At 37.2% G+C, this 15,962-nt stretch overlaps 1 protein-coding gene across 1 annotated transcript; it reads left to right on the top strand.

Moving 5' to 3' along the window:
- Positions 1–13,684: 13,684 nt before the first annotated feature.
- Positions 13,685–14,572, top strand: LOC138311766 (uncharacterized). The gene has a single exon (XM_069252975.1). The coding sequence runs from the start codon at positions 13,703–13,705 to the stop codon at positions 14,570–14,572; it is 870 nt and encodes a 289-aa protein (XP_069109076.1). The 5' UTR covers positions 13,685–13,702.
- Positions 14,573–15,962: the final 1,390 nt, after the last annotated feature.

The raw sequence follows: 15,962 nt of genomic DNA on the forward strand, positions 1-15,962 counted from the left end.
CTTTATTCTTGTATTGTGCCAATAGTTAGATGACCGTTAGGGCCCATCGGCCTCTTGTTCATAACCTAATGGAATTGGTCCCGTTTTTTAATTACATTCATTTAGTGGTGTTTTTATAGACAATCAATTAAATTGTATCTTTCAGGTTCACTGCCAGTATATATTATATAATGAACTATCAAGGTTGTTTAAATAAATAACCTTGACCTTTATTCAAAGTCACAGGGGTCAAATAGACTAAAATCCTTAAATGACTTCAAGCACTGGTATATTTTTAGGTCATCTGACCCGAAGGGTCAGGAAGATCTATTGTCATCATGCATCGTCCGTCATCGTGCGCCGTCCGCAGTCTGCAGTGCGAAACTTTTTCATTCAAACGAAAGGCCCAGGGTACTGATATTTTGCCTGTAGCATGCTGGGATGCAGGGCTACCAAGTTTGTTCAAATGAATGACCTTGACCTTCATTCAAGGTCACAGGTGTCAAATATGCTAAAATCTTAAAACGAACTCTTATCAAGAACCAAATGGCCCAGGGTACTCATATTGGGTCTGCGGCATGCTGGGATGAAGGGCTGCCAAGTTTGTTCAAATAAATGACCTTGACCTTCATTCAAGGTCACAGGGGTCAATTAGGCTAAAATCTTTAAACGACTTCATGTGAATAAGTAAGTAGCCTAGAGACCTGATATTGGGCCTGTGACATGCAGAGATAATGGCTACCAAATTTGTTCAAATGAAGGACAATGACCTTCATTCAAGGTCACAGGGGTCAAATAGGGTAAAATCTTTAAACGACCTCTTGTGAATAACAAAGAGGCCTAGAGATCTGATATTGGGTCTGTGGCATGCTAGAATGAATGGCTACCAAGTTTGTTCAAATGAAGGACCTTGACCTTCACTCAAGGTCACAGGGGTCAAAAAGGCTAAGATCTTTAAACGACTTCTTCTCAAGAACCAATGGGCCCAGGGTACTCATACTGGGTCTGCGGCATGCTTGGATGAAGGGCTAACAAGTTTGTTCAAATAAATTATCTTGACCTTCATTCAGGTCAAATAGGCTAAAATCTTTTAAACGACTTCGTGTGAATAACGTAAAGGCCTATAGATACCTGATATTGAGCCTGTAACATAAATGACTACCTTGAGACTGGATATTGGATTTACAGCATGGTGGGGATCAAGGGACCTTCATTCATGGTCTAATTCATTAAATATATCAGGACATGGACTTCTTCTAATAAAAGAGGTTTTTTTGATTTGCCTTAACTGTGTGCCACTACTTTATTCTTTATTCTTGTATTGTGCCAATAGTTAGATGACCGTTAGGGCCCATCGGCCTCTTGTTCATAACCTAATGGAATTGGTCCCGTTTTTTAATTACATTTATTTTTAGTTGTGTTTTTATAGACAATCAATTAAATTGTATCTTTCAGGTTCACTGCCAGTATATATTATATATGAACTATCAAGGTTGTTTTAAATAAATAACCTTGACCTTTATTCAAAGTCACAGGGGTCAAATAGACTAAAATCCTTAAATGACTTCAAGCTCTGGTATATTTTTAGGTCATCTGACCCGAAGGGTCAGGAAGATCTATTGTCATCATGCATCGTCCGTCATCGTGCGCCGTCCGCAGTCTGCAGTGCGAAACTTTTTCATTCAAACGAAAGGCCCAGGGTACTGATATTTTGCCTGTAGCATGCTGGGATGCAGGGCTACCAAGTTTGTTCAAATGAATGACCTTGACCTTCATTCAAGGTCACAGGTGTCAAATATGCTAAAATCTTTAAAACGAACTCTTATCAAGAACCAAATGGCCCAGGGTACTCATATTGGGTCTGCGGCATGCTGGGATGAAGGGCTGCCAAGTTTGTTCAAATAAATGACCTTGACTTTCATTCAAGGTCACAGGGGTCAAATAGGCTAAAATCTTTAAACGACTTCATGTGAATAAGTAAGTAGCCTAGAGACCTGATATTGGGCCTGTGACATGCAGAGATGAATGGCTACCAACTTTGTTCAAATGAAGGACAATGACCTTCATTCAAGGTCACAGGGGTCAAATAGGGTAAAATCTTTAAACGACCTCTTGTGAATAACTAAGAGGCCTAGAGATCTGATATTGGGTCTGTGGCATGCTAGAATGAATGGCTACCAAGTTTGTTCAAATGAAGGACCTTGACCTTCACTCAAGGTCACAGGGGTCAAAAAGGCTAAGATCTTTAAACGACTTCTTCTCAAGAACCAATGGGCCCAGGGTACTCATACTGGGTCTGCGGCATGCTTGGATGAAGGGCTAACAAGTTTGTTCAAATAAATTATCTTGACCTTCATTCAGGTCAAATAGGCTAAAAATCTTTTAAACGACTTCGTGTGAATAACGTAAAGGCCTATAGATACCTGATATTGAGCCTGTAACATAAATGACTACCTTGAGACTGGATATTGGATTTACAGCATGGTGGGGATCAAGGGACCTTCATTCATGGTCTAATTCATTAAATATATCAGGACATGGACTTCTTCTAATAAAAGAGGTTTTTTGATTGCCTTAACTGTGTGCCACTACTTTATTCTTTATTCTTGTTATTGTGCCAATAGTTAGATGACCGTTAGGGCCCATCGGCCTCTTGTTCATAAAAGACATAGTCGTCAAAATGTGAATGAATCGAAATATTTGATTGACGTAACGGTTTTGACCGGTACGCATGTTACATAACATGGCAGAAATTGAATCTGGTTTATATACCATAATTTACTACGGAAGAGAAGTTAATACATCTGACAAATGTTAAAAAGGGTAATTAATTCACTCATATACAGGATGTAATGTATTAACAAGTCTGAAGTGATTAAATAAGGTCAAATCCAGTTGAAGCTGTCCGGTAAATTGGCAGGGTGCCAAAACCCGGAAGTCTGCTTACTTTACGCTTCGGATGTAAAAACGAAGTGAAAAATATGACAATTATACAATAACTACGGCAACGGAACATACATGGAAACCTTATTGAACGATTCATAAGGTATTTTTACCTTGTTTAAAGAGTTTCCAATGGTTATTTTAATGATAGTCCCACTCACGAAGAAAGGCAGTCAACAACATAGACTGGTTCCCTTCCCTTAGTTCTCTACTCTCCGCCAGGCTGCGCTCCGCTCACTAGGACCGGTAGCGGGTAACCATGATGATTTTTTTGATTGGTCAATCTACATATCCGGTTCGCTGGTATCACTTTTTTTAGACGGTGGGAAATCCCTTTACGCACGAAGCGACGGATCTTAACGTAAAGAATAAATTATTTATTTGAACGATATATAAACAAAATTAAATAAGATCTTAAGTTTTGAAATCATTTCGTGCTAACAGAGTGTAGTGTGTTCATAGGAACGACGTTAATGACGTTATTTTCTCTTAACGGAAGTAGCCGTCTCCATGATGACATATCATGAGCAGAAATGATGCGCACTACTCTGGAGTTGGAATTCTCACTCAAGATGGCTACTCGCTACCGGTCCTCAGTGAAGCGTACGCAAGGGAGGTAACTGAGGCGGGAACCAGTCTATCAACAACAACGACAGTTGGAACTCTCCTGTGCGTGAAACCGGAAAAGGTCGATCGCACGCGCTGCCGGCCGGGAAAAGTATAATTTTAGCGGTTGCCTCCCTTCTATCAAGGCATTTCCAATCTATAGACGGAGCTTAGCCCACAGACTTGATAGGGAATCAAAAGCAAATGATCTAGAACCACAATAATGGTTTGACAACGAATCGGAATTTGGGAAGGAAATAGGAAACGAGTCTATTATTTCCAATCCTGGGTTTAGTTGTTTTTATCACCTAAGGTTGCTCTTATTATTAGAAACCAATATGTGGTTTTACTCTTTACCAATATTTTAATGGTAACTCAGGTAAACCGGTATCGACGTTTACCAACAAAAAAACTATCTTAGAGAATTAAATTCTCTATTGGAATTTTTTATGGTATTGGTAATTTTTTACCAGATAACCAGTATTTGTTCAATTTCTAAATAATGAAAATTATTATTAATTTATCTACTTTGTAAAAATTCCTTGAAAATACTTTGGGAACCGGTAACGGTTAACAGAGAGAACCGGTATCGGTTACAGAACCGGTACTGGGTAACAAAACCGGATCCGGTATCACTAAAATTAAAGGAATTAAATATTGGTTATAATATGGTTTTAAACAAATTGACCAGTACATCTATACATATTGCTAATGTATATTTACCAAAAATAAGTGGTATCTAAATTTTCAGTGTCATTAGAACCAGAATATTTCACCAAGAGCAACCATGGTAATACTACTTCACCAGAATTGGAAAAATTCTGGGAATGGGTTCTATTACACTAAAGAAAGACAAGACAAATCTCCATGATAATTTGAATTACTAGAAAAAGTTGGTGGATTCATCATTGGTATTTTAATGTCTTCAAATTAATAAAATATCTTTAAAACAAAACATCTTGAGTCCTGGTTTTGCCTTTGGTCGAAACGCTTAGTCTGGGACGAATCTTCTAAAAAAACGTTTTGTGCTCCTTATTCTGATTAAAGATAATCAGATAAGGTTTGGGCAAAATAAGCACACAGGGGAAAAAAAACGTTACATTGGCGTCGTTCGGCAGGATTATCTTTTTTCTCTTGTTCCAAGTTGTAATGGTAAATTTTTTACCAAACACAGTTTTGACAAGAATCTCTCAGAGTTATAGCAGACCAAAGGTGAAAATCCAGAGTTCTGATAATCATTAAAGATGGCAAATTCTGATGAGGAAAATTTCATTCCGCAGGATCCAAGATACACACAATGATGAATCTTCGAAGTACTTTGTCCCAGGGGGAGGTAATCTGAGTAGGGTAGAATCTCCTTTTGAGCATTGATAGTGTTCAACCTGAAAATAGAACCATAATTAACATTGTAAAAAGAGAAATTATGGGTTATTTGGAAGAGCAATTTATAATGATACGAAGAGAAAATAGCAGAGAATTAGATGAAATAAGGGAAGAAATGAATAGAAATCTGGGTAACCTACATAAGGACCTTCAGGCTTTTCAGGAAAATATTTCAATACTGGATAAGAAACTAAATGAAAGTGTTTGATAAATCCATTGGGTCAACACTCCTCAGGGTGACAATGGTCAGCCCATCTTTGGGTAATTTGAATGGTAACCATGCAGGATCTCCTCATTCCTTAGATAGAACCAACAATTCAAATAAAAACCACACAAGACTAAACCCACAAACATATGATGGTAAAGAAGATTTCGAGGAATACCTCTCTCAATTTGAAATAATTTCCAGAATAAATAACTGGAGTTATTCTGACAAAGCTCTATATCTGGCAGGGAGTCTTACTGGTGATGCAAGGGCAGTTCTAATGGAACTAAACCCCTCAGCCAGACAAGATTACCATTCACTGGCAAAAATCCTAAATATGAGGTATGGCTCAGTAGAACGATCAGAATTGTTATAGAGCACGCCTTCAAACAAGAGTCAGAGAAAGAAAACGAGTCTCTCTCTGCATTGGCACAGGTCTATACGTAAACTCACATGACAGGCCTACCCAACAGCGGATGCATCTCTCACTAATGTTTTGGCTTTGGATCATTTTATCGATGCCATCCAAGATTCAGACATGAGATTGCGAATCCGGGAGTTGAGGCCTCAAGATATCAACGAGGCTGAAACTCATGCAGTAAGATTGGAGGCACATAGAGTAGCTGACAAGCAAAGAGGCAAGTCAGTACACATGGTCAATAAAGAGAAAGACAACACTAGTGTATGTCAGATCAGTAAACAGGCAGATAAAGATCAAGGGGAGACAATTGATGTTGGAACCTTGACCGCTGCATGTTACAACTGGACAGAACTACAAAACAGTTGCATGAAACTCTTAAACAGCAAAACAAAAACCAAAGCAGGCAACCAAGTGTCTGGAATGGTAAACAATCAAAATGGTAACAACTACCATAGACAATCAAATGGTGGTAATAATGGTAATGGTCAGAACCGTGCCAGATTCCAAGGGAATCAGAACCAGAATGGAAATTTTAATCAAGGGTATAACAATCCACCAAGGGGAAATGCCTTTCAAAATTTCCAGCCAAACAAACAAAACCAACAAAATGGTAACTATCAAAGGGCTGATAACCGTCAAAACCAAGAACCAGTACTGGGAAACCAGTAGGTGCTGAGTTCAAGGGTCGGAAGTCAGCTGAGATAGAGGAAAGACCCAAGGAGGTTTTAGTTAACAATTTTAATAACAATGATGATGGCCTTTTTACTTGTGCCAAAATTGGTAAACAGTACACACTGCCCTATTAGTAGATACAGGTGCCAGTGTATCAATATTGAGTAACCAATACATACAGAACCTGGATTCCAATGATAAACCTCAGGTCACTTGTGTAAACCTTAATATGGTTACAGCAACCGGGAAAGGAAACCATTTATAGGTAAATGTTGGTTAACAATTGAAATTTGTTCTTTAAATATACCACATGAATTCCTCATTGCTGAAATAAAGCAAAATGGAATACTTGGGTTAGATTTCATGACCACACACTCTGTAGGTATTAACCTGAAAGAGAACTTCTTGACAGTTGATGGAGAAAATGTTCCTTGTTTTAGGTTCCAGGAAGGAACTGATTCCAAATGTTGTAGAGTATCTGTTGGTAAGGATATTGAAATCCCTCCAAACAGTGAAACTCATTTTACCGGGGAAGCTCATAGACCCAATATTCAGAGATAAGAACGCTATTGTTGAAGCTCTACCAATATTAATGGAGAGAAATAATTTACTACTGGCAAAAGCCATTGTTGACCCTAGTTTGGGTATCATACCTTTGCGTTTTCTTGAATATGGGTAATTCTAGCTGCAAACTGTACAAAGATTACAGTTGTAGCCAATATTGAGGCTGTCAGCCTATGTGTAGAAACCAGACAGAAAGAGGTTTCACTTAATGAGCTAAAGGTTAACAACCTGATCCCAAATGAAAAATATTGTTTCCGGAACATTTAACCAAACTTTTTTTTGTATCAAGAATCCTCTAAGGACTATAACAGTGGAGGAAGGAGAAAAGGGAATTAAAATCCTTACTACTAGAGTTTCAACATTATATTTTTCAAACTTCATTCAGGAAGATCTTGGAATCAAACTGATATTGTACAACATAAGATTTGTACAGGGGAATCACCACCCATACGTCAACCTCTCCTAGACGTATTCCTCTATCTCAAATTGACCATAGCCAAAGATGAGCTTGAACGCATGGCTAGTAAAGGCATAATTCAGAAATCAGAGTCCTCCCTGGAGCTCTAACATAGTTCTTGTAAAGAAAAAGGATAATAGTATCCGGTTTTGTATTGACTACAGACGTCTTTAATGATATTACAATCAAAGACAGTCCACCCCTTACCAAGAACTGATACAACACTTGAAAGTCTTTCAGGATCAAAATGGTTTTCAACCATTGATCTAAAGAGTGGATATTGGCAAGTGGAGGTAACTCCAGAGGACAGACCCCAAAACTGCCTTTTCTGTTCCTGGGTGTGGGACTTTGGGAATTTGTAAGAATGCCCTTTGGGTTATGCAATGCACCAGCCACATTCGAAAGACTAATGGAAAAGATTCTCTCACAAACCCTATAGCTTGGAAGATATGCATGATATATACCTTGATGATGCTATCGTTATGGCCAAGTCTTTTGATGAACATCTTGAGAATTTACGGCAGGTCTTGACTCGGTTACAGGGAAGCAAACCTGAAAGTAAATAGTAACAAATGTAAACTATTTCAAAGGGAGGTAATTTTTTTGGGACATGTAGTCAATGAAGAAGGAATTCGTACTGATCCTGAAAAAATTGAGGCAGTTGTAAACTGGCCAACTCCTCAATCAGTTAAGGAGGTACGGAGTTTCCTTGGACTCTGTTCCTACTATAGGAAGTTTGTTTGTGGTTTTGCAGATAAAGCAAGACCACTGCATAAACTTACTGAAAAGTTTCAGAGATTTAATTGGACAGAAAACTGTCCAAGTGGCCTTTGATCAGCTCAAACGTGCTTTAACCAGCTCAGACATATTGGCTTATCCAGAAAAATGGCTCTTTGTTCATTCTGGATACAGATGCCCTCGAATGAGAGCCTTCGAGCAACTCTATCCCAAATACAAAATGGTGTAGATGAGACCAGTGGCTTACTACAGCAAAGCATTTAGCAGAACCGAGCGAAGATACTGTGTAACCAGGAGAGAACTTTTAGCAATAGTCAGTTCAGTGAAACATTTTCACTGTTACCTCTACGGTCAATTCTTTAAAGTAAGAACCGATCATGGGGCACTGACATGGCTAATAAACTTCAAAAATCCTGAAGGGCAGTTAGCTCGATGGTTTGAGCTATTGTCAACCTATTCATTTAAGATAGAGTACAGGGCAGGGCGTTCACATGGCAATGCAGATGCACTTTTCACGCAGACCCTGTATATCAGACCATTGCGGCCATTGTTCAAAGGCTGAGGAAAAGTATGAAATAATCACTCTTCCTACTGAGCCAAGGTCTTACCCAACCATGACTGGGAATACTAACTGTACTTCTGAAGACTTTTGAGAAATCCCAATGACTCTGTTGATTGCTGTGTAGTCGGCACAAGGGGCATCAGCAATTCAAAACTCAGATAAAACGGGACAGCCTCCTGAAAAAAAGGAAAAATAAATGTTGATATCAGCAAACAAGTAGTTGATATAGACATAAAAACTAGGCAAATTGAGGACAATGTCCTGAAGGAAGTAATTTGCTGGTAAAAGATGGCAAAAAGCCAGAATGGCCAGCCATATCCCATATGAAGGAAAGTGTAAAATATTACTGGTCTCGCTTTCACTCCCTAAACATAAGAAATGACATTTTGTGTCATAAATGGGAGTCAAACAAAGGGGGACAACTCATTTACCAAATAGTAATCCCTACAAGTCTCTGTGAGTATGTGCTCACTCAGCTACACAATGGTATAGCAGGAGCACATCTTGGGGTTAAAAAGACCCTATCAAAGATCAGAGATAGGTACTTCTGGTACAAAATGAGTAAAGATATTACACACTGGTGTAAAATATGCGACCAATGTGCAGTTCGGAAGAACCCAAACAAAAAGGGTAAGAGTCCACTACAGACGTACACTGTGGGATCTCCCATGGAGAGGTGGGCTATAGATGTTATAGGTCCCCTACCTAAAACCAATAAAGGAAACATGTATATTTTGGTTGTTGGAGATTATTTCTCAAAATGGGTTGAGGCAATCCCAATGAGGAACCAGCAAGCCACAACCATAGCCAACAAGTTCATTGAAAGAGTGGTAACCATATTTGGTTGTCCAGCCGAACTACATTCTGATAGAGGAACAAACTTCCGGTCAGATGTATTTACAGAAATCTGTAAAATACTCGGTATCAACAAAACTTGTACAACCCCATACAGACCACAGTCTGACGGAATGATCGAACGGGCCAATCGCACAATTGAGTCTATGCTATCAGCATTTGTCTCTAAAAATCTTAAGGATTGGGATGAATACCTTTACCTACTAATGATGGCATACCGTTCAGCTGATCATGAGTCACTGGGAGTGTCACCAAATGAAATGGTCTTTGGCCGATCAATCACACTACCAGTAGATCTTGTACTGGGCAGGGTTGAGGCTGAAATAGACAAAATACATACAGATTATGCATATGACCTATCAAAACGGCTAGACAAAATACATGAATTTGCTCGTGAAAAACTAAAAATATCAACCACACACATGAAGAAGAATCATGATAGGAATCTCAATCTCAACAAGTATGAAAAAGGAGATCCAATATGGTTATATAATTCACGGAAAGCAAATGGTTCAAAACTGTGTTGCCTGTGGGAAGGTCCATATGTAGTGTTAGACAGATTAAATGACGCTATATACAGAGTAAATCAAAGTACTGAAAGTACTGCTGCGGTAAAACTTCTGGATGATAGGAGTTGATTCGAGTGTTAAAGATTGATAAGTCAATGGTTATATTATCAGTATAACTGCAAATTGGAAAACGATCCAAAGAAAACAGGACTTAAACTAAGGCTGAAAAACTAATACAAATAATTGTTTTTATTTGGTCGTAATAATTTATCACATTGATTTATTTTCTCACATTTTGTACAGGTCCAGTTATTCTAAATACACATAATGCATTTCAGTGCAGAACCTTCAATCAAAGAGGAAGTATTTATGTTGTCAAGTTTATATAAAGAAAAGTTTCAGCATTATGGTGACTTGTAATGTCAAATTAAATTGATTTTTTTTTGTTAAAAACTAAACAGGCATTCTTCAGATATCAAGAAAAAACTTACTGGTTATATTATATAAAATCTCATATAATGTTTAAGCAATACCGTACACGTATTTGACCTTTAATGACTAATATGAATTACATCAAGGATTTCCTTTTAACAAAAATGTATCTAGCAAGTTTAAGAACACCATACTATCTATAACTACAAAAATTAATGGTTGTCCAGACCGTGTAACATACAAAAAGTATATAACTAACGTATATTGTCATAAAGGATGACTTTCATGCTTCATAACTTCACTAATACTACTTTGGCAACATATCAGGGAGAAAGAGGGGAAAGAGAGGAAAGAGAGAAAAAAATCTCTGTCAGCTATCAGCTGTTTACCGGTATGTGCTTTATCTGCTATCAGAGAATACCTGAATTAGGCTGACTCTGAAATATGTCAAATTTGTTTCCTACTTACATTAAACATTTCATATTGATCTGTACAATGTAATGAAAACATAACATACTCCTACCGGGAGGAGAAGATGGGAAGACTTAATTAGTTCAGTCGAATCATTTGAAATGGGTTGATATTTCTAAAATTTCCTTTACAGTAACGAAAATTATAAGCTTCAGTGGTTTCAATATATATTATAGCAGATTCACTCAGCAATTTTTACTTTGACATGATAATCTACTCTGAAAAAAAACATTGTGTTACAAATTATATAAGTACATTTGCCTAGTACAGAATAGTACGTACATGTATTACAATTTCATTTATATTTTAAACACCTCCGATTTTTTTCATTTAATTTGCATAAACAACCAAACGATAAGATTTCGTTATAAAATGACACTTAATCCTCTAAACAATAGAACAGCCAACTCTAGATCACTGCTTATTGTTTTGATGTGGTCATGATCAATGTATCACACCTTCACGCTTGGCTGCACACTGCTACAGATACGAAGAGATGTATATATGGGGTGGTTATCTATCCTTTAATGTTTGAAATATTTTTTTCTCGAAAACCCAGCTCCCTACCGCTCCGAACCTCTGTAAATGAAAATGTGTATGAGCAAGGGACGTCAGAAACATTACATAACATGTGTTGAGAATATTGTAATAACAGTATTTACATTAAAACCTATCTATTAAAACCACCCAGTGGTCTGAGTAAAAGTGGTCTTAATAAGCGAGGTGGTCTTAATTCTGAGGTGGACCAGGTTTCTTCTATGATCATGACGATCAAGAACAGAAACTCTGTATCCTAGCTGACCGGTACATAATATACCCGGTATGTACTGTATTTTTGTTTCAAAATTGAAATTTTATGAAAAATGAAATATACATGTATATATAAATGTATATTATATATATTTTTTTTTTATTTTTTTGTTCAATTTTTTTGCATTTAACACATTTACAAAATACAATACATGGGACATCAACATAAACTTGACATGACATATACATTACATTTATATATAAAAAAAACCATAAGAAACATAACATAGCATGCTGAGTATGTACATGTACGTGTTGGGAAAAACCAGTTTGATATATTTTGGTTAAGATAAATTTGCAAAATACTATATTTTGATTAATTAGTTTTGTCGGCCATTAGAATCTTAATCATATCATATTTTAATGCATGCGTATCTAATCAAAACCAATAATTTACAAATATTTTTTAAAGTTTGATAAATTAGGGACATATAATGACTATACCATTTATTTCTAGAGCATAGACATATTTTTTTCATTAAATACAGTTAATGGTGTGTGCTTATTTAAATCTTAAACTGAATTTCACTGAAGTAATTGTTGACAATCTAAATGAAAATACTTTTTTCTAGACATTACTTTCTATTATGTTTTAATTATAATTCAAATACATATCGTTAGTTTAATCAGAGATTTAGATAGTTATTAAATTATCTATGTCTCTGGTTTAATTATCACATAGTATCACCTGAGGTAAATGAGAATCTATGTGTTTTAAAATTGGTATTGATCTGTGTAAATTATTATTAATATTTACGTAAATCGATTTTAATTATCCCGCCATGTGCAATGATTGGTCAAGTATTAACTTACGATCACAATCGGTAAAGTGTTTGAAAGATTACTGTGCAATAGTCAAGCGTACTTTTAACCAATGCAAAACACCGATTGTTTACCGCAACAAAATAGATGACACATCTATTGAAATGAGATGATTGACGTACGGTACTGCATAAATATCTGAAATAAGATCAATATATCTCATACATTAAAGAATTTTAATTCCATTGGCGTTACACGTATGAGAAAGAACTGCCTAAAATCGTTCGATCTCGCCACCAGGGCTATCGAAAGAACGTTGCATTACTTGTGGTTTCGATCACGTCAACTGCCAGTCACAAGTATGCAAATGATGGCGATTAACACTCTCCTAGTACAGGTAGATAATCTGATAATTAGGTCGACGGAAACAAAAGACTGACTGATTGTACCCAATGCGGGTAGTTGTTCACGGGTTGCTGCGTGCGGGAAGGTGAGGCACAGCGAGGTGTGAAGTCACACATAAGTGGCCGTAATAGTGGGATGTTCGTAATTTAGTGTATATGCTATACATGTCTATGTTTGGAATAAACTTTTGGAAAATAAAAATAAAATAAAACAAAAATAAATATAAAGACAAAATAAAAGAATATTTTCAAGCATGGTGAATTAACAATAAATAAAAATATGAAATTAAAAAAAAATAAAAACAATCTACCGACGATAAGGGTTGAACCCGGGCCGTCAGCATTGAAAGCTCAGGACTTACCACGACACCACTTGTATCTATTACTTGCCTTGTGATTATTATTTAGTTAATAATGAAATGCAGTTCACTATATTTTCTTATTTTCTTCGCAATCCACTTAAATGATATTGATGCTGCTGAATAAGTTTACAGAATGATTCTAAACTAGTTTATATTGTATCTGGGTGCAAATTACAACTACATATACCACAAATGTGTGGTTATTCAGTTTATTCTTCACGACACCAGCCGGGGGGGTAAAAAGCTAGTTCCGGAATTGCGATACCAATACTGGTAAAACCAAGTTTTACCGTAAAAAGGGTCCCAAATCAAAACCAAAGGTGGTTCATCATAACTATCTTAAACCCTATGAGGGTAAGAATAAACCTAATTGGTAAAGGGGGATAACTCTGTAAAGTACAACTATACTAAGTAAGTTACAAGCAGTTTACCAGATTAATTTCTTGATTGCAGGTCACGGTATTCGCAGTGCATTAGATGCGAGAGGGAATTTGGAAAAAGGTCACTGCGAAAGGCACCTGACATCCTCCCACTCGGGTTTTCGGGTACCGATGCTCCATTTGCAAGATGACATTCTCCCGACCAGATTCCAAGCACGCTGGCTGTCCTAGAGGTCCATTGCATATTGTGAAAAGGGAAACTATGAAATTCGGAGAGGAGGAAAGACAAGAGTTTGAGTCCTTCCAACAGAACCGACATAAGGACGTCCTGGTGATTAGGAAGCCTCAAGTTTTCGATGAGGGAATCCGCAAGACTAAGCAACCTATTAAGGATGTCATTGCTCCGGTCCCGTCAAAATCCAACAGAGGAAAGCCGACTGAGCTTACTCTGAAGCGGAAGGCTGTAGAGGACGTGGTGGTCGAACTTGAGTGTGCCCCCGTCAGGAAACCGACCAAACCTAAGGCCGTCTACAACAAGTTCCGTAAAGTGGAGAGTACGGCGACATCAGTGAGTGGCTCCACCGTGCCTCCAGCCGATTTAGCAATAACATTGGACTCAGAGGAATTAGAGGAATATGCCGTTTCTGAAACAAGTGCGAATGTAAGATATGAGCCAACAAAGATCCTCTCAAAGATTGACACCAAATTGGCCACCATCGCAGTCAACCAGAGTCAGAGAGTAATGCTGAACGTGGGAGGGACTCATTTTGAAACATGCCCCAACACCCTCCTCACAGAACCTACATCAGTCTTGGCAAGGATGATGGATGACCGTGGTAAAACGGTTCAACCTTACAATAAGGAGAGTGTGTTCACATATTTTCTGGATAGGGATCCCAAGCATTACAGGACCATTTTAAATTACCTTAGAAATCCCAATAGTGAACTCCTATTGCCCGTCACCCGTTTTCACCTCAAAGAACTTTTGGCCGAGTGTGACTACTTGGAAATTGACACCCTAGTGGACGCTGTAAAGCAGCAGTTAGAGGAAATGTAAACTGGACAATTCATAGACAGTGTCATCAATGTTAAATTTATTAAGACTTTTTAAAGAATCACATATAGAAAGGACACTCAAATTTCAAAATGTAACTATTATTAGTAGATATCTAAATTATCATCATTATTCAAATTCACATCAAATATTTTTCTTTTAAATAATCAATTCATCAAAGAAAATGGATTATGAAAAATATATTTTTACTTTAATATCATAAAGAAATTCAAATTTAATTAAATATATTACTACATATTTATTACAATATTAACTTCAGAAATATCTGGATGTCCATTACTTTAATCATTCAGAGTTGAGACAGTTTGTACATATGTTACTACATTAATAATCATTGTTGTTTGTTACCTACAGTTTTACTTGCCTGAGGAAAAAAAATCCAAAGAAAATCCTCCATATAAATTCATTTTCCAAATTTCATAATGGCTTTGTTGAATTATATGCATATGGGTTACCACTGGAGAAAATCCTCTAAGTCATTTAAGTACATATAATCGGGAATTGCCCGACTGTGAACATGTCGTCTGCGGTACCGGTGCGCACATGCTCCAGCCTCGTTCTGAAATCAAAAATTAATTGCCAATTAAGTGGCAGAAAATTACAAATATTTCGAAAAGTTACATTCGGGACGAATGTCTTACAAGGAAGGGGGCAATGTTACGAATATTAGATTCCCTTAATAAAAAGACAAAGTCGTCAAAATGTGAATGAATCGAAATATTTGACTGACGTAACGGTTTTTGACCGGTACGCATGTCACATAACATGGCAGAAATTAAATCTGGTTTATATACCATAATTGACCACGGAAGAGAAGTTAATACATCTGACAAATGTTAAAAGGGGTAATTAATTCACTCATATACAGGATGTCATGTATTAACAAGTCTGAAGTGAGTAAATAAGGTCAAATCCAGTTGAAGCTGTCCGGTAAATTGGCAGGGTGCCAAAACCCGGAAGTCTGCTTACTTTACGCTTCGGATGTAAAAACGAAGTAAAATATGACAATTATACAATAACTACGGCAACGGAACATACATGGAAACCTTATTGAACGATTCATAAGGTATTTACCTTGTTTAAAGAGTTTCCGATGGTTATTTTAATGATAGTCCACTCACGAAGAAAGGCAGTCAACAACAACGACAGTTGGAACTCTCCTGTGCGTGAAACCGGAAAAGGTCGATCGCACGCGCTGCCGCGAAAAGTATAAATAGCGGTTGCCTCCCTTCTATCAAGGCATTCCAATCTTAGACGGAGCTTAGCCCGCAGACTTGATAGGAATCAAAAGCAAATGATCTAGAACCACAATAATGGTTGACAACGAATCGGAATTGGTAAGGAAATAGGAAACGAGTCTTATTTCCAATCC

This window comes from Argopecten irradians, unplaced genomic scaffold, assembly GCF_041381155.1.
Source record: "Argopecten irradians isolate NY unplaced genomic scaffold, Ai_NY scaffold_0105, whole genome shotgun sequence".
In the NCBI taxonomy this organism is placed as follows: Eukaryota; Metazoa; Mollusca; class Bivalvia; order Pectinida; family Pectinidae; genus Argopecten; species Argopecten irradians.